We start from the raw sequence: 18,964 nt of genomic DNA on the forward strand, positions 1-18,964 counted from the left end.
TATCATGTAATAAAAACCAGTATATGTTTCTCTCATTATTAAATTTCTTTACTGATGTAATTTGCTAATTTTAAAGTGCTTTGAATTTCATCAATGCATTTTTATGAATGTTTGAAAATGCAAGATCTGCAACATTATTGATGTAATTAATTTCAAAATTTTAATACTGAAAGAAGTTAGAGTAAGTCGTTGCTAAAATTTTAATGTATAGAATGGAAGCAGAGAAAGTACTTTGTATACAGGGAATCCTAAAATTAGTAAATACTTTTTTAAAAATTTACTTTAGTGACTATGGAAACAAAGTTAATACAGAAATGTATAAATTCATATTTGTCCTTTTTTTTCTTTCCCTCTTTTATGTATATATATATATATTCACTAGATTAGTGAATGAAATTTCCTGTGGGAAATTTCAAGAGCCATAACTTATCAACTGTTTAAGTGATTGAATTGTTATTGCCTTAACATTATCCTTTATTGTTTATTGAGAATCACGATGACCTGTTAATGATGTAAAATAAGAAGTGAAATTTTATTGTAAACTCTCCACATGAAAGTCTTACTTTTTTCATTATTGCATTCAAAGAAGGGAAAATATAAACATGAGCTGAGACTTTCTAATCAAAAATTTCAATAATAGATCTGGAGCTGAAAAGATATAAATGCTCATAGTGTGTCTTTGAGATGGAGCTTGATAGGTTTTTCATACCTTGTTATGCAGTTGAAACTTTCAACAGAAATTCAGTTCCAAATTAAATCCAGTAAATGATGGACAAAGAATCATTCTGACGTGAATGCATAATTGAGAATAGTGTCATAAACCTGATATCACAGTGAAAATATTTTGAACAAATTTTTGTGATTTTTTTTTTTTTTTTTTCCCTTAAAGTAATTTAGGATTTGTCTGACTCGTGCAGGGATGGGACAAATCCTAAATTTTTCAAATCTGAAGAGAAGTTCTTGAATCCATCATACAAGAATAATGATAACAAGAAAAAGAGAAAACTTTTATGCAATTAAGGCATTCAGATCTGTATTTATTGAAAAGCAAACAATAAGTACACAGTTTATAAAAATGTTTTATCTGGAACCTACAAATGAAGTACACAATTGAAACTTCTGGATCTTGAAATTCATTTTCCCAGCATATTTTCCCAAAATATATTTTAATAACAGTTCATATTTTTTTACATTGTTTACGTAGAAGGGGGAGGATTATTCCAAAATTTAACACATATAAATGCTAAATAGCACTCGAACAAGGTAATATTGGTGTTTCAAATCTACTGAAATTATATCTCCCCCCCCTTTTTTAACATCAACACTTCTGATTGGACATCAGTAAACTAATCTTTCCAAAGTTTTAAATTAAAATGTTTAAAATTATTTTTTAATTAGAATTTGAAAGATTTGAATGGCAAAGCCTGTTAATTTGAATTTTCAAACTGGAATCGGTACTTTTCTGTTTTGCCAGCGCAGGCGTTAAAGTCGCCAATAATGGTACAGTTGATGCCAAACATAATATCCTCGCTGGTAACCTCTTATGCCTCATTTTCAAAACAATTTGCAGCCATTTCTATCAGATTAGTTGTTTCTTTCAATACTGGCATACAATTAATTGCGTAGAATTTTTACAAGATAGTTAAATTTTATGCCATAAGGCCATTCATGTTAATGAAGTCAATTAGGATGCAATCACACTGCTCACCCGAAGGCGAAAATAAAATATAGAAAAGGCAAAGTCAAGCGTTAAATTCATCAATTCTAATGAGAAGGCACTAGCGAAGTAAAGCACTAGGGTTTTACAACACTTCTGAGTAAGCTATTCGTACAAATTAAAATAATTCTTGCATTTAAACTTGTATTCCAAATTAAAATTTAACTTGAAATTAATGTAGATAATTACTGAGAGAATTAGATTTATGTAGTGTAGTTTACATAAGATCAGATCACTTGGGGTCACATGATATGAAAAGATGTTGTTGAACCATGAAAGCATAGTAAATTCTTAAATTAATATCTTTTTACAGATTTATTGTCTTTATATATTGGTTTTTTGCAAAATTTTAAAGGATATTAAAATGTTTATGCCTTCAAAATAGAAAAAGTGCTTAGAACTGACATTTATTGATCTTTATATGTATACTGTATGTTATCGCCAATAAAGTCTGCTTGGTGAGATTTGCGCCGGCGAAATGGAAAAGTACCCTGGAATCTTTTACAGTTAGAAAAAATGGTACTTTTATGATTTAGGAAAAAAGAAGTAAAAATATTTCTTTCTTGAGAGTTGTTTGTCTACCCCCTTTAAGTCACCCACGTGTTACTGGGAATATGCATGTCACAGTTTGAGAACCATTGCATTTGCAGTATTCTTGACTTCAGTTTGAAAACCATTGTCTTAGCATTATTCTCAGCTTGATGTTCTTAAAGATAGAAATTGCTAAATTTTGTGACATTCACACAGAATAGTGCATCACATTGCTTTACTTCTCTTGTCACTTTCAGTTTTTTGCAGAAAGTATAGTATTAATCTGTTGCTTGTTATCCAGACCCATGAATGGGTATTCAGATCTCTGGGCTAATGATTTTTGTTTATGGGTTGACTGATGTCAAAATACAGAGAGATTATCTTAGCATCGGTGGCCATCTTAAAAAGTGCCATCTTGTGGCACATGTCAGTAATCATCACACGAAAGCTAATTAATGGAGTTTATAATTCTTAGTTCATTTTCAGGCAGTGCGTAGGTGTATATTATTTTTTGGTCAGTTATTTTGCCGCATATGAAACCATATTAATTGGAAATCATTCTAATTTAAAAAAACTGTTCTGTGTGTTTTTATGCTTTCTATGTAAATTAAAAAAATTAGAATAGTCAAATTTCCCCAGGATTTATGCATTTTTTTGTTATTGGCTTTGTTATTTCTGTATTAATTGGAATGTCACTGGAGTATAAATTTTTAAATATTACTAGCTTTTTGATTACCCTGTATGTGATGCTGTATTTTCCAGTTTTCTTCATAGACATTATAGATAAATAATTGTTAATGTTTTTAATTGCAACACTTATGTTTCAGTGTTATGCCAAGGATGAACATTTACATGAAATAATAGAAATATTGTTCTGATGTACTAATTTGGTTCTGATGATTAATTTCTTTTCATTGGTGAAATGTAAAGAAAACAAATGAAGGCTGGAGGGAAGTGCTGATCGACTTAGACGAGGGACCGGGTGAACATCATCTGCGTTACGTTCTTTCACGTGGGCCGACGCCGGCCAGTCAGTTTTTCATAGACGTGAGTGTTTTGTGCTAGTGCTGGTTAACTTCTAATTTGCATGCAGGAGTGATGGTTCTTTTCTTTCCATTTAGTTTGGTAAATTAGAGAGTAGGAATATATATGCCAAATTGTGTTTTTACATGATAAAATCTTCTGGGAAAGGCTATGAGAAAAGTTAACTGGTTCATATAAAAAAATAGGAAGCTAATTATAAATAACTGCTTTCTTTAAAAAATAAATTACATAAAAAATTTTACTTGACTATTAATTTATAATTATGTGCTTAGCTAAATAAGCGTCTGTGTATTGAACCTTATATTAAAATATCTAAATGATATATTAAAATTTAGACACTAAAACAAAGACATTTCCATAAATCAATACTGATTGTGTATTTCAAATAAAAATTTGAGTTAAAAATCTGTATTCTGTTTGATAGTAATAAAGGTGATTTAAATAAAGGTTCTTTCAATAATGAATTATATTGATCCTGTTATTCAGTTCACTTTTGAAATTGGGACATCCATTTCTCATCTGTTCCGTAGTATCTTGGTCACACACAACATGCCCAACTTCAATACTACTGCTTACTGCAAACCTTCATCTGTTTGCCTTCAGCCACACTCCAAATCATGTCATTCGACTAAACAGAAGTTAGCTTCATTTTATTCCTTCGTTTTTTGTGCACTTCAAGTTTGCTCATCAAAATCGGCACTTGATCAAGAACTAAATTAATTAAAAGCACTTGCTATTGACAGAGTCTTTTCACCTAACATTATTGACCAAGCAGTTAAAACATTCTGTTCTTAACACATCAAAAAGCCCCTTCTTGTTTTTGGAGATAATAATAATTCTGTTGCCTTTCCTTTCTTTCGATTCATTAGCTATAAAATTGCATGTATTTTACAAAAATTTAGCTTTTGGGTCATTTTCTCTTCTGTTAATAAAATCTGGAGTTCCTTACTTAAGGACCCCTATTCCTGAAATGAACTCCTTGGATATGTACAGGATTCCTTCCCAATGTAGTTTAATTTACATTGATGAAACTAAGAGAGTTTTAAAGTTTCACGCTAAGGAACATGTGGCATATGCATAGAGGTGTTTCACATTCATTAACATCTTTCAGTCCTAGTTAATGATCCCAATTCCACTCCGTGTGTACCCTCAGCTTTTGAGGAAATTATTTTGTAATTGTCATCAATTTTTGTCAATGGATGGCATCAATAGCTTGATTTCCTTCCTCTCATTCTTATTGCCTTATCATTGGCATCTGGTTCATTACTTGCACTTCTTCAGCTGAAGAAGGAGGTCCTATATTTAAACCTTTAACAATAGTCCTGCAAATTTATGAATATTATGCTGATTCTTCTTGCTTTAAAACCTTCAATAATATGTTAAATAAGTCATGTATTATGATCTTTTAGTTTTGCTCAGATGGTGTGTATCAAAAATAGAAAGTGATGTTTTACCAGAGACATTATATATGGAAAACCTTTAATTATAATTGATGTCGGAAATATAATAATTGCAGAAATTGTACTTGTAATAATTGTAATAATTGTAGGTTGAACAGCATGATGTGCTCATGAATCACTATTTACTCACTATATACAGTACCCTATGCAATGTGTGTATTTTGAGATTGCACATTGCATTTAGTAGAAGGAGAGCTATTGTGACCACTTTTATATTTGAATAGCCAGTCTCTGTGCTATCCTTTTTGTTATTATCTTTACTCCTGATTCATTAGCTAAATTCTGCAGTTTTTTTATTCTTTAATATGGCCAGGCTGTACAGGCCAACTTGCCTTTTATTATTATTATTATTATTATTATTATTATTATTATTATTATTATTATTTCCACACCCTTGCCATCAAAACTATCCAATCTCCAATCCATGGACCTGCATTCTTCTCTCTTTGATTTTTGCTTCCTTTGTTTTCCAAACTCACCTATCCTCCTCCTATGTGTCCTCCGTCAAAATTGGAAGAGACCTGTCTAGTAAGTTCAGTGTGGCCTATACCTGTAAAACCATTGGTGAAGTTTTAGTGTCCTGCCTACTTTTCTGCAAGACCATCTGCCCTCGCGTTACCATACTGAGTAAGAAAGAAATGGGCGTTTTCCCGAATCCAGTCCATTTTTTTCCCTCTTGAACGACATCAAAATCATGTAAAATTACAATTAGGTGTTTTATTTCCTGTAACTTAGTCTAAATTAACGTGAATTAATTGGCATATGCATGTCTGATTTGATTAAATATTTTTAAAAATATTAAGTGAAAATTTAGGAGAGATTCAAGTATTATTTAAAAAAAGTGAGATATGTTAAAATTTGAAAAAATAACATATTACTATATTATACATGTACTATTTAAATATATAAATGTAGATTTAGAACATATATTTATTAAGTTTTATCATATATCTATCTGGCTGATAAAAAGAAAGTGTTTTAATTTCTTTTATAACTATGAAATGTTCATGCTATTAATGCATATTATTTTTTTTAAAAATTTTCTTGTGTAATATTGCATTTTAAATGACGAGCATTCTGCAGCCTTCTGTGTGATTATATTTAAGAATACTTCTGTTCAAAAAACCAAATGATTAATCTTTCCTGATATGTATTAAGAATATTCTTAACATTGATTCTGGAAAAAAATAAATAAATAAATAAAATAAAAATAAAAATGCAAATCATGCATGTTCTATCATTCCACCAGTACAGAAAGTTAATTTAAATTTATAAAATGCTGTTGCTGAACCTGATACAAAATAAAAATTTTGTAAGTTTAGACTTTAACTAATTAGGATAAAATTGTTTTCATGTGTTTTTATTTAATTTGCATTTTATTTTATTATTGTGTGTTATTATTTAACTGCATTTCAGTTTATTTTGATTTTATTTCTTTGCTTGTTCTTTGTTGCACCAATACATATCTATTATGACAATGTTGTATGTCACAGCACATTTTTTCCAAAATTCAGTATAATTGATTTCTTTAATGTTAAAGCAATAATATAATAAATAGATTTTCTACATGCATCTTTGTGAAACAGTGAAATTATTATTTGCACCATTGGACAGATGAAAATAGTCTTCCAAATGAAGTTTGTTCGAAATCAATAATAATTTTTTTTAAACCTCCTGAAATCTTCCATCAATAGGATGTTACAGTGAGAGATTTTTAATTTGAAATTATTAAAAAGAAATTTAAATGGTTTGAATGTAAGCCTGCTACATCACATCGATTACAGTGCCTAGAAAGGAAAGTTTTCTGTGTTTTAGAAAGAGTGTTAAAGGATATATGTTAAAAAATTTTTTCTCTTGTAAATTATACAGTAATAATTAAATGTGCTAAAAAATAAAACGGGACTTCTTACTCAGAAATTCCTTGAAAGTTGAGGAAGATAACATTTTTTGTAATTTCAGATGTCAGGGGAAATCTTAAGTCCAGAAAGCATTAAAAAAAGTCCTCTCAAATTATTAAAAAGAAATTCTTCATTTTTTTCCCTTGCTCAAAGTGTTCTACTTACCTATCATTTCCTCTGTAACCATTATCTATCTTTTCTGCCTGTTAGTGGGCCATAAAAACCTAAGCATACTTATTCTTTCTCTTTCTGTAAAAGTGTTATTTATTGCCTCTCAAAATAAGTAGTGTAGTTTAATCCTTTGTGGCACACTGAAAAATTTCCTTTTGTATGCACAGAAAAATTGAATGAAAAAAGATTTATAGGTTACCCTGAACCTTCTTCATTTAAAGTAGATGGCAGCTGAGCACAAACCTGTCCATATATTTTAGCCATGTTTATAGTTTTTTAAGACCCTCATTTTTCAAAAAAATTGTCCAGATTTTTTTTAGGGTACAAAAGGAATTGTTTGAAAAGAAATTTCTGTGTTATTTTTTTTTTTGGCTGTATGCTAATCTCCTTATTCTGTATTAGTCTTAAATTTTTACCTTGAAATCTTGCTTAAAATCGAGCGGCGAACCTCATGTGTTCCCAGACCGGGCTCACTGAGAAGCTAAGACAACTGACAGACAGTATTCTTTGTTTCTCCGCATCTCATTGGTCAGTTCATTGACTACAGAAAGGTGGGTTCACATCTGTGTTTTATTTCCTGTTTTTCTCTTTCTTCTTTTCTCTCTCTTTTTTTTTGGGGGGGGGGGTAACGAAGGAGATTTGGTTATCAACTAACAAATTGTTGGGGTGATTTTCTGAAGGTCAAGGGCAATTTTATCAGTTAGCTGTTTGGTTTTTCACTAGAGAAGTTCTCTTTTTCTCTTTCACTTTCGTTCAAAGTTTGTCTAGCGCTATGTTTAATAGTTTTGACTTGTAGACGTTTATTTAATTTTATTTTATAGTTTATCATTTCTAATTGTAGATATAATATTAGTTTATTTTTTCTGATTTTTAATTATTTTCCAAACATCCGTTTGGAGAGGGCTGACCCTTTCTAAAGCACTGAAATTGCTACACGAATTGCTTTCAGATAATGAATCTGATACGGATCCCGGTACATGTGCAAAAAATGCAATATTGAGTTGTGCTTTTTCACAGGTGATGTCACTTTCTTCGAAAAGTACCACCATGAAAAAAATAGACTAAAGTGTAAATATGAAATGTAAATAATGTAAATATCATATACCCAAGTTACTTTTTTTTCTCATTCATACGCATGTAATCATCATATAACCAAAAAAGAGCTTTTTAGAGGGTGTAGAGAAGCAGATCTCCCCGTGGCACACCCAGGGTAATGCTAAATCTGCTACGTCATTCAAAATCTAGTATTTTTTAATTGCAGACAAAAACTCTTGCTCTTTGATGTGCTTCACAAGAATGCTCTTTTCAGCACTCTTTTCGAAGCTCTATTCAATCAGTGTGCCCGGTCCGAGCACACCCACAGAATTAAAACGATAAGTGCTATCTTCACAAAATTTTACTTGTGTACGCCTCTAGACCTAATTAGCCTGCCTACCTTTTTTCTTTTTTTAAATTTTTTTAATCAAAATTCCAACTTTAAAAAGTAGCATTCTGGAATGGGTTTAGTCATTACATTATATCACTGTGCATTATAATAAATAATTATATTTATTAAATACTTTTATCATTCTCATGATATTCCGAATTTGTCATTTTTATTTTGGAATATAATACCTGCATTATGAATGATGTACTGTTGTAAATTTCTTTTGCACAATTAATTTTTTTCACAGTATGATATTTCTTATTAAAAACCCTACCAATTTTTATGAATAGTTTAGATGATGTTTCCCATCTTTTTTAGTTGTTTCACTATATAAGAAGCAAGATAAATCAAATTTTTGCTGCTTTTTATTTTGTAGTTAGTTCATAAAATTATCAAGTTACTTACACTTAATTTTATAGCTACTTCTTATGTTTGAACTGGGAATGTCAGAAAAATTAAAAGCTGAATTTTAGTTGACCCTGAGGAATTCAGTTAACTGTCACTACAATGCATGGTCATATGTGACTGAAAATAATGTACCTCCAATTAATAATTTATTAGAAATTAATGGAATTTCAAAGAACAAAAGAAGGGATAGCTTAGTAGAAATGGCATATGTAAGAATGATTACATTCCATTCATTTAAATTTCTCTTTAACAATTTAAAACCCATCATGGTTAACAGCATCGTGATTTTGTTTTTCATTTTAGATATTTAACTAAAATTTGCTTAAAAAATGAACTTAAAAAAACTTTTCTTATGTGTATATTATTTGCTTTAGACCTCTGCTGTTTTCAGAATCAACAATTCAATGACAGCCTGCTTTGGAAAGAAGAAAAAACTTATGTAGTTTATTTTGAGCTTTCGTTACTCATCACCAATACAATAATAGATGAAGGTTAAGCCATTCTTTCTAAATTTTCAGGCTGGCGAAACAAGAACTAGTTTAGAAGTGAGTCCTGAGAGTGGAGTATTAATTCAAGAAATTGCAGCAAGAATTGAAAAGGAAGGTGGCTACTCATTATTGATAGATTATGGCCATGATGGAACGAAAACAGACACATTTAGGGTATGTAAAATGCTTTTATTTAGCTGGAGGTGGGGGCTGGGGAAGGCAATGGTAGACTGATTTGAAGACCAGTTTGTAATAAAGTTGTATAAGTACAAAAATCCAGGTAACCCGTTCTGCGATTCCAGACTGTCTGAAATTGCGTTCAAAAATTAAATATGTCCAAAAAACAATAATGAGATACAAAAGTTTTTTTTTTTTTTTTTTAAAATAAAATGTGACTAATAAATTCAGTGTCTTTATTAGAAATAATTTTTAAGTATCCATAGCTACCAACTCGGCCAATTTTACAGAGAGACTCCCAGTTTTACTTCACATTTCCCGATCTCCCAGTAGATTACTGAACTTTTACTTTTAGCCATTACTAATTAAAAGTTTTTCAACTTAAATTAGATGAATTCCATTCCCCCACCTCTAAGGATTTCAAAAACAATTTTATTATTAAATTGTATTTCATTTGAACTGTATTTTTATTATATTTTATTGATATTTGGCTTATTAAATTTTTCTTGTTAAATTTCATTTGATCCTAGTTTAGTTTTCTTAATCTACTACAGACATTTGTAGATTTTTGTGTGAAGATTCAAGCAATGTTTAGTCAGTTACTGTTTGAATTTAATTTTGTTTACTTGAATATAAGGTACATTAGTTTATCTACACAAATACTATGTACACCTAGTCAAAAAAAAAAAAAAAAAAGGGAAGGGTAGCTCTGTATCTCTCAACGCTACTCGGCCATTTGATGAAATTCAACATGCCTTTTCCATGTCTTGAAAACGTGACTTAGGATAAATGTTAGATTTATGTATAGCTTTATATATATATATTAGATTTACATATGTATTTAAGTACAAAATCGATTTTTCTGAAATGACATGTCATTTTTGTTTACCATATTTCGATTCTGTGACTAAAATTATGTTTAAAAACTAAATTTTGTAAGATTTGTTGTGAAATTTATTCAGTAATTCAGAAATTCACCTTGTTGCACATTTTTTACTTTGCGCCAAGAATTATTCACATGGTGAACTTCTCAATTTATGGCAACCTCATTTTTTTCTTTCTTGTGTATCTTTTTACTTTATATTATATTTTTATCACAATTGTTATTTTTAGAATTTATTTTATTTTTTGATTTTATTTTAATTACATGAGTTGCATGGTTGAATTATAGATCTTCAAATAGTTAATTTAAAAATTCCTATTTATTCATTCATATTGCATACTGAAAGCCTGTTTATTCATATAATTTTTTTATTTGATTTTCTTTATTTGAATATCATTTTTGTTAGAAGAATACTTTGTCAGTCAGCGTTCATCATGTCTTTGAAAACTGCATTCTTCATTAAAAGAGAAAATACCATAAAGCATGGTTAATACATCTTTCAATGGACCATTCAAAAAAGATATATAAATGAGAAAACCATATTATTTGCACTTTAATTTAGAATGATATACATACGTACAATTTTCCACTGTTTTATCACTGTGCCGTTGTAAGTTTAAATTTTTCATTTTTTCAATTGCAAAAATCAATTACTAAATTGACATACATAAAAAAGAAAAATTTTATGTAGATAAATACCTATTTTATTTAATTAATGCCTCAAATTTTTTTCGTTGTTGCTTATTTGCCCCAGGATACACAATCATCCTCCCTTTTTTATTTGCTCTATACCAAATGTTTGAAACAGCTTGTTTCCTATTGCATTCTAATTAGTAAATGTCGCTCTCCATTTCATTGGTAATTGATGAGAGTAACATTTAGAAGCCTCGTCTTTTGAAAGCATAATATGAAAGAAAAAAAGTAGCTTAATCAACACTGAAAACAGTTTTAGCTGATATCCATATTCTTTTTTGAATAAATTCACGAGTCTTCAATAAATTCAGCTGAGACATCTTTGTTTCTCCACTTATGATATGTTCAATGGCATAATTTAAACTCGTACAGCCCTTCAGTGAAAAAACAGTGGCCCTTTGCAATATTATTTCTGCTATCTTTTTCACTGGCATATAGGCCCATTCGCTGGAATATTTGGCTCAATGTATTGAGTGAGAAACCTCAGCAAATATGATTTAAACTTCCAGCTATTTCTGATCAAAAACGCAATTGTTTTGTTGCAATTTTCTGCAAACTGACGTTCTTCCTTCAAATTTATTTCTTTCAGAAACGTTTGCTTTCAATGTTGAAAAAATAATGTTCATTTTTTTTACAGTTGTATTTCTGTAAATTGTGTATTTTCATCATTTGTATTTAATATTTTTCTATTTGTATTAAGTCACTTAGTTGTATCTTTTAGATAGAATGCTTTTCATTTCCTAGACATTTTAACTGTGAATTAAGCTTAAAGTAAAATTCGGGGAGCGATAGTTGAGTTAAAATGTGCTTAAATAGTAGAAAGCATCTAACAAACAAACTTTTTAAATTATCTCTAATAATAAGAGGGAAAGCTAGCTACTTGAAATATTCTTTGTAAGAGGGTTAAAATAGAATTTATTTTTTACTAAATGAAGATATATGATTAAAGCCTTCAAACTCAAGTTTAATTTATAATGTTAAGTGCTTAGTTAGAAACTGTGGTATAGGTACATTGAGCATATGATATACATATTTAAGGAAAAAGTGGTTAATCAGTGTATGTAGTCATATTTCTATTCTGTTTCTGTAAGCCAAAATTGAAGGAACACATCCCTCAAGAAACGAATATTAAAAATTTGGCTTTCAATCAGTATCAGTTTTGAATTATGTTTCAATATTTGCTTATACCTTCGAATTTCTAGCTGGAGAAACATTCTAACTGAAGTTCAAGTACTGGAATTTTCAATGTATATTCACAGTATCTCAATTAAGTAATTGGGATGCCCCCCCTTTTTTTTTTTTTTTTTTTTTTTTCTAGGTAGAAACTTTACAGAGCACTTTTATCTAAACCAGGGATTATAACATAAGTATAATACAAATAATTGCATAACAATTAGACTTGAATACAAATTTTGAAAAAAAAAAAAGAATTTAGATTTATCTTTTATTATTTTTAATTTTATAAATATATATATATATATTTTCAGAATCAAAACTATATATTTCACAAAAGTTTGATCTTAATTAATGTAATGACTGTGCTTGATGTAGTTTTTTTAACATTTGGTATAAAATTACTCAATTTTTAAATTGCCGTGTTCAAAAAGTATTCAACCTGTTTCTTATTTCCCATAGTAAATTATTGTTTGACTAAAGCCTATCTTTTAGTAGTAAAAAGAGGGAAAGTCAATAATTGGTTTGGTAGTAATTGTTATTTTAAGATATTTCTTTCAGATGACTTTTGAATGCCAAAATTTAGCATACCATTATGTTTTCAATAACACTTGTGCTTGAGCATACTGCTTGAGTGCAACTAGCTTCTCTTATATCATAATATTGAGATTCATGTATCGTGATTCAGAGTTTCTATAAGGCATTTTAAATTGTCAGGTCTCAGAAGCAAACATTAAAATCTTTTAGTACAATACTTCCCTTATATACGTCATGTTGATATTGAGTCATTTTCTCAACTGAGCAATTAGTTAAACCTAAGACCATTTTAACTGTACCTGCTTTGAAGGGGAGCTCAAATAACTTTAAATGTTGTGTGAATAATTTTAATATAATGTAAATTTCATTTTTAAGCACTGTATTTGTGTGTAATTTTAAATTAATTTTCATGGATCATGGCCGCTCATTACGAAGGGTAACTTCAAATGCCTATGGTATTTCTCAGGGTTCGTAGCGATCCTTACAAGTGCTTATAAGTCCTTATATTTGAAAATAAAATATAAAGGCCCTTATAAGTGCTTACTTTTTCTTTAAAGCCCTTTTTTTTTTTTTTTTTTTAGTGCTTATTTTTTGCTTTTAGTGCTTTTTTTAATGAACGCGCTATTTCCCCCCGTACCAAAGCCGAAACTAAATAAACAACTTTTCTTCCTTACATGGAACGTCAGATGGTGAATCATACTCCCGGAAATAGCTTTTCCCCCTTTCTCTGCATTAACGTAACCTATGGTACGCACGAGAGTACAGACAGGTTTACGTCGTTCTATTGGTCAAAGAATTGCGAAAACCGTAGAAATTCGGGTACATTTGGTATTCTTTTCCTCCCACCCAAATACTACACATGTTTGAATTTCTATCAAGATTTTAATAATTTACATTCTCGTTCTGCGTGGTCAGTTCATATTCGTGTTTATTATGATCGTTATGCTTATATTGTGAGCATATGTATGAATATTTACAATATACTAGTTGCAGTAGCTACTGAAGTGTAGATAAACTTCCAAAAATGGGTTTATTTCTACACAGATTAGCTTTCTAAGGAATAATATTCGGAATGACTTAAATAAAATGAAAGTAATCAAATAGTCAGAATATTTTTTTTTCCAATACATTATACAGTACGGAGGTTGGGAGGTTCTCCCCTTTCTCCGCAAAATCTCTAATACTGAAGCAATGGACTTTTTTTTTTGTTGTTGTTACTGTCCAATCTGGATTGAATAGGACTAAAAGTTTTGCGATCTACCCAACCCAAGCGAAGAATGATTCTATTCCGGAAATTTAACGGTCTGTTCAAAATTAGAATCAAAAACACCCCAGATTAGTAAGTCTCTTTCTTTTCCTTTATTTAGTTCTTTATTGTCCGAATACCAGCAGCTGTTGATTCCGATTGCGTAATATTACGCCGCACGTATTGCACAATAATGTTTGCGGTATTTTGCAGAGATAATTAATTTTGATGTTCAGTCTGAGATTTATTTATGAACACTTAAAAGAGTTTTACTGTTCTTTCTAAGCAGAATATTTCTCAGTTTTGTTGGTCTACTTTTATATGAAGCACATATCGGAATGTCAAAATCATTTATTTAGCCGAGCAATCTAAAAAACGGCTACTATCTCCCCTCCTCCTCTTTTTCCAGTTACGCTCGACTATACGGAATATTTGGCAATTTCCGAGTATGCAGGTTAGTTAAGCTTTTACTGTTAAAGGATGACTGCATGAAGCAATTTCCCCTCTCCTGATTTCAGAAATGTTCCTATTTTTTACTTAAATTACTTTGCTTGGAATATATGTTAAGGAAAAACAGTTATGCAATGAAAATTTAGAAAAATTTTCAGAATTTTGATTAAAGTTAAATTCTTTAAATATTAATATAAGAGGAAAAATAAATTGTATTTATTATTAGGTGCCAAGCAAATACAATTAATATGGCTTATTATTATTTATTTTCTATATTTTGAACTGAAATTTCATCATTAAATCTTGTAATATAGTTTAGTTCTGCATAGTTTTTCTGTCATTGTAAACGAATTCTGTAAATTGAACTGTCATTTAAAATTTAAAAAAAAAAAGTTAATTGTTTTTCATGGTTGAGGTAATGCTTATTCTTTTAATAAATATTGCATTGGTCATATTTTGAATTGCAAGTCTAATTTTTCTTTTAAGGTTATGCAGTTGTGTATAATGTAATTAGACAGGTGCTTATTTTTTTTTCTTAAAATGTGCTTGAAAAGTGCTTATAGGTGCTTATTTTTTTAACTAAAATGAAATGTGGCTATGAACCCTGATTTCTGTTTAATAAAATACAGAAGATAGTTTGTAAATTTAAAACCTATAACAGTGTTTTTAACTCGTGGTTACAAAATATCTGCCGTGTCATATTTTCTGGACCACTGAATTAAACCACAGGATGATGCCACTACTAAAATCATAAAGTAAGAAGTAAGGAGCTGAGCTGGAAGTTTCCATAATATCATAATTAATAAATAAAAGAGTGGTTTCCTTGTACTGGATATTGCATACCTTCTTAGTGAATAATTATTCAGCTTGATTTTTTTTTTCAATTAGTTTTGAATATATTCGTATTTCTGGACCATTTTGTATATATATGCCAAAGTTCAAGACTTGGAAAACAGATTTAAATCTTCTTTCATTCCTTTAACAGGCCTTTAGAAGACATGAATTGCACGATCCCTTGAGTGAACCTGGAACTGCAGATCTAACAGCTGATGTAGATTTTTCATATTTAAAAAAGATGGTTCAGGGAAAAGGTAAATAATTTTATATCTTAAAATAATGAAGAAAAAAAAATTAACACCTTGAAGAAGTAGTTTCACTTTGCATTAAAATTGTATTCATAAATAAAAAGTCGTTAATAAAAATCATTTGTTTATCCTTGGCACTGTAAAAGTGTATTGCTAAATGCAGCATTAAATTATTAAATTAATGACTTGAAAAGTTATTTTATTTGATCATCTGAGAAATTTTTCAGTTTTTAATAATAAATGCAAATGAAGCAGTACAAAAGCATAAGAAAATTTCATTGAATCACATGAGCACCGTTTTGTTCTATGACTTTTTATGATCTCTTCAGCAGCTGGAAAATTCCTTGTTTAAAAAAGGCATTGGGTATTTGTATGGAAGTTATCAAGGTCCCATGTGGCAGTCTCCAAAAAGTGATTTTCAAGCCATTAAGGAAATTTTGAAATGACCTGAAGCGATAAAAATCTGAGGAAGCAAGATCTAGGTAATATGGGCAGTGAAATAGAACATTCCATTTGTTAATCCTATCTGATATTCATTGAAATGTGGGACCAACCATTGTCATAATGAAGATGACATATCAACGATTGGTCAGTTCTGGGCATTTTGCTTTGGTTTCTGATTTTAAATCTGCAATTTGAAAAATGTATTTTTCCTAATTTATTGTCTGATTTGGTGGTAACAATCATAATGCACAGTTTCTTTGTAGTCTTACCTTACACAAAGCATTACTTTTTTTTATAGATGCAGTTTTCTCACTTGATGTTACCAAAGGAGGTTTATTTGGCTTACTCCATGATATTTTTCAAGTAACACTGTTATCCTCTTCTCATCTTCAGTTATGAGCCATTTACAAAAAAAGAGCTTTTTGTTTCATTTAGCAAAGAATAACGTACTGAAATTTGAGCAAGCTGTTCTGCTATATTAAACTTTCGGTTGCCCATACATTGTATACTGACCCAATCTTTTTCAAATGATTTCATAATGTACTTTTCAGAATATTTAGTCTGGCTGGTAGTTTCTGAATTGTATAATGGGGATTTTCAGAGATAGCTTCTAAATAGGTCTTTGTTTAGTCACAGAATGGTCATCTAGAGTAGACATCATCTTGAAGGCTGAGATTTTCATCCTTAAACTACCTTTGAACCTAAATTTTTATTAAATAAAATGCCTAAATTTCTCAAACTACCTTCGAACTCTAAATTTGAATAATTAGATGACCCATTTCAATTTTGTCGAGCAAGTTCTGCATCCAAAATAAAATATAATAGTTGTGATCAAAATTTGTAGTAGCATATGAATTGTAAGCTTTTGTGTATGTTCCTTTTCTTTTCTTTTTGAAAAGAAATTAATAAAAATAATTAATTTTTATTTAATATTTTTATTAATTTTTCAGACAATAGCACACACATTAAAAAAAAAAATTGCCATTAAAAAAATGCTGAAACATATTCTGCAGTTTTAAAAGTAGAAATTTGCTTTAAATTGAATTTATTTAAAAATTAAAATTCAATTCAAAAATTAAAATTCAAGTATTTATTTAAAGATTGGAAACATTTTAAACATGTAACACAAAATTTTATGACATTTTGTGTTACTTTTGTTTAAGAATCTTTATTTTTCATGTTTTTAATATGTATTATAATTTTTAATGTTAAAGTTTAATAAATGTTAAAGTTTTTTTTCGGGTATTACATGTGAAAAATATGCTGAATTGAAAAAAAGGGAAAATATTTTGATTAATTTCAATGATACATAACTGGTACATAAAATAGAATGATGCTACTGGCTGATACCATTTCATATGATGAAGAAAAATTCTTTTATTTCAAACTATTAAAATGCAAACAAGTATTATAAGCTTCATATTTTTATAAGGTATCTTACACTAATTAGCTAGTTAATTATTATCTTTCAGTGTCTTTAAGTTGAGGGTTTTGAGTCTTTATTTCAGATAGCTTCTTATACTTGTGTCTCCCTAATACTATTCTTATCCAACTCTGTTTCAAATTAATATTCCAGCTTTAGCAATCACACTAGCTGACGAGTGAAACTGAATTCCAGTAAAATACCTTTTAAGCTAGCTTATTCTGTTGCATAGGTAGTCTTACACTATGTTATCATTGTTTGAGTTTAATAATCTGTCATTGTTAAACTAAATAGCCGCAAGTGGTAATTTCTTCTGCAAGCACAAGTTATGCCTTCATATTCAATTTAAAATTTCAATAAAAAGGTTATTTTAAACCTTTTTCAGTATTTTGTGAGTATTTAAGATGTAGCAGTAACTCATTATCTGTCTTGTAGTGTGTATAGCAGTGATGGCGAACCTATGGCATGTGTGCCACAGTTGGCATGCGGAGCCTCATCAGCCAACACATGACTAAAATATTACTTCCTTAATCAATAATCACAATAAAATGATACTATGTAATTTAAATAAGTGTTTTAGTCTGTTCCTGAACCTTTCACTTACTTACTTATCCCATAATTCCACTGGCATAGGGTAAGCTAGATATAAGATTTTCATATATCACCATAGAAATGATATACATATTTATTGACCCAATTTATGACTTTTCAATTGTTTGGGCCAATCATATTACTTGTTACATGGCAGAGAATACGCCAAAGTTGAAGCAGCTAATGTTTTTTAAACGAATTCAAATTTATTGCAAACTGCCGGTGAGTTTTAATACTCTCATTGTTAATTAGACTGTGTATGCACCAGGTCTTGAAACCTCACAAATGACTCCAGCAAAAAAGGCACCGTTCAGTATTGATAGTGGAAGATCATTTCAAGAGACCTGGACAGAATCATTTGAAGTTATTGAACATAATAGGAAAGCATTATGCATTCTGTGCAGAAAAAGTGTTGTGTTTTACACATGCAGGGTCAGACAACACTTTAACGCCAACCATAAGATTGTTGCCAAATTTGATGAAGCTGTTTACTGAAGGGAAATTGAGGAATTGTAATTACCAGAAAGTTGGTTTTTGCAATTACCTTTCTAAAACAAACCATCTGACAATGGCCAGCTTTCAAATTTCACTGTGCCTCGCAAACATGGTAAACTGCTGTCCGATGGGGATTTAATCAAAGAGATTTTGGGCACGTGGCTCCAAAAAGGTTAGCCATCACTGGTCTATAGGATTTTAACCATAGCTTCAGTTACAAGAGTAACCCTACATTTTGATAATTATTTCCTAAATTATAATAATCTGATTATGTATATAAAAATAGATGTAAAATATAACAATGACTCCATTATTTAATGAAATTGCATTCAGACCGCAATAGACAGCAGCTTTATTTAAGAAATCCACAAATATTCCTCTATTGACTCGACTTTTTTGAATATGTCAAGTTATTTTAGCAAGAACAAATGGGTTATTTCACAACTCAAATTATAAAAGTTATAATTCACTGTAACTAATTCTTTCACTTATAGAGTTGAGTCTTCTTTGCTAGCATAAACAAAGTCCAAACTCCTATTAGACCTCAAGCGAATTATTGCTTCTTCTGAAAAGAACTCTAAAGTCTTAAGAATGTTTTAAAACAAACCTTTTTATTAAATCAGA

General features: G+C 29.7%; 1 protein-coding gene across 2 annotated transcripts in view; it reads left to right on the forward strand.

Annotated features, from left to right (window-relative positions):
* Positions 1–18,964, forward strand: part of LOC118183978 (protein arginine methyltransferase NDUFAF7, mitochondrial-like) — a 48,705-nt gene that overhangs the window by 22,299 nt on the left and 7,442 nt on the right. Inside the window, exons 6-8 of one of the 2 annotated variants that reach the window (XM_035353607.2) lie at positions 3,179–3,295; positions 9,174–9,317; positions 15,288–15,393. In XM_035353607.2, the coding sequence (XP_035209498.1) occupies positions 3,179–3,295; positions 9,174–9,317; positions 15,288–15,393 (367 nt within the window). The remainder of the gene's footprint in view (positions 1–3,178; positions 3,296–9,173; positions 9,318–15,287; positions 15,394–18,964) is intronic. The other variant, XM_035353608.2, reaches the window with a different exon arrangement.

Source organism: Stegodyphus dumicola, chromosome 1 (genome assembly GCF_044657685.1).
Source record: "Stegodyphus dumicola isolate Sdum_Otavi_A_Nest chromosome 1, ASM4465768v1".
NCBI lineage: Eukaryota > Metazoa > Arthropoda > Arachnida > Araneae > Eresidae > Stegodyphus > Stegodyphus dumicola.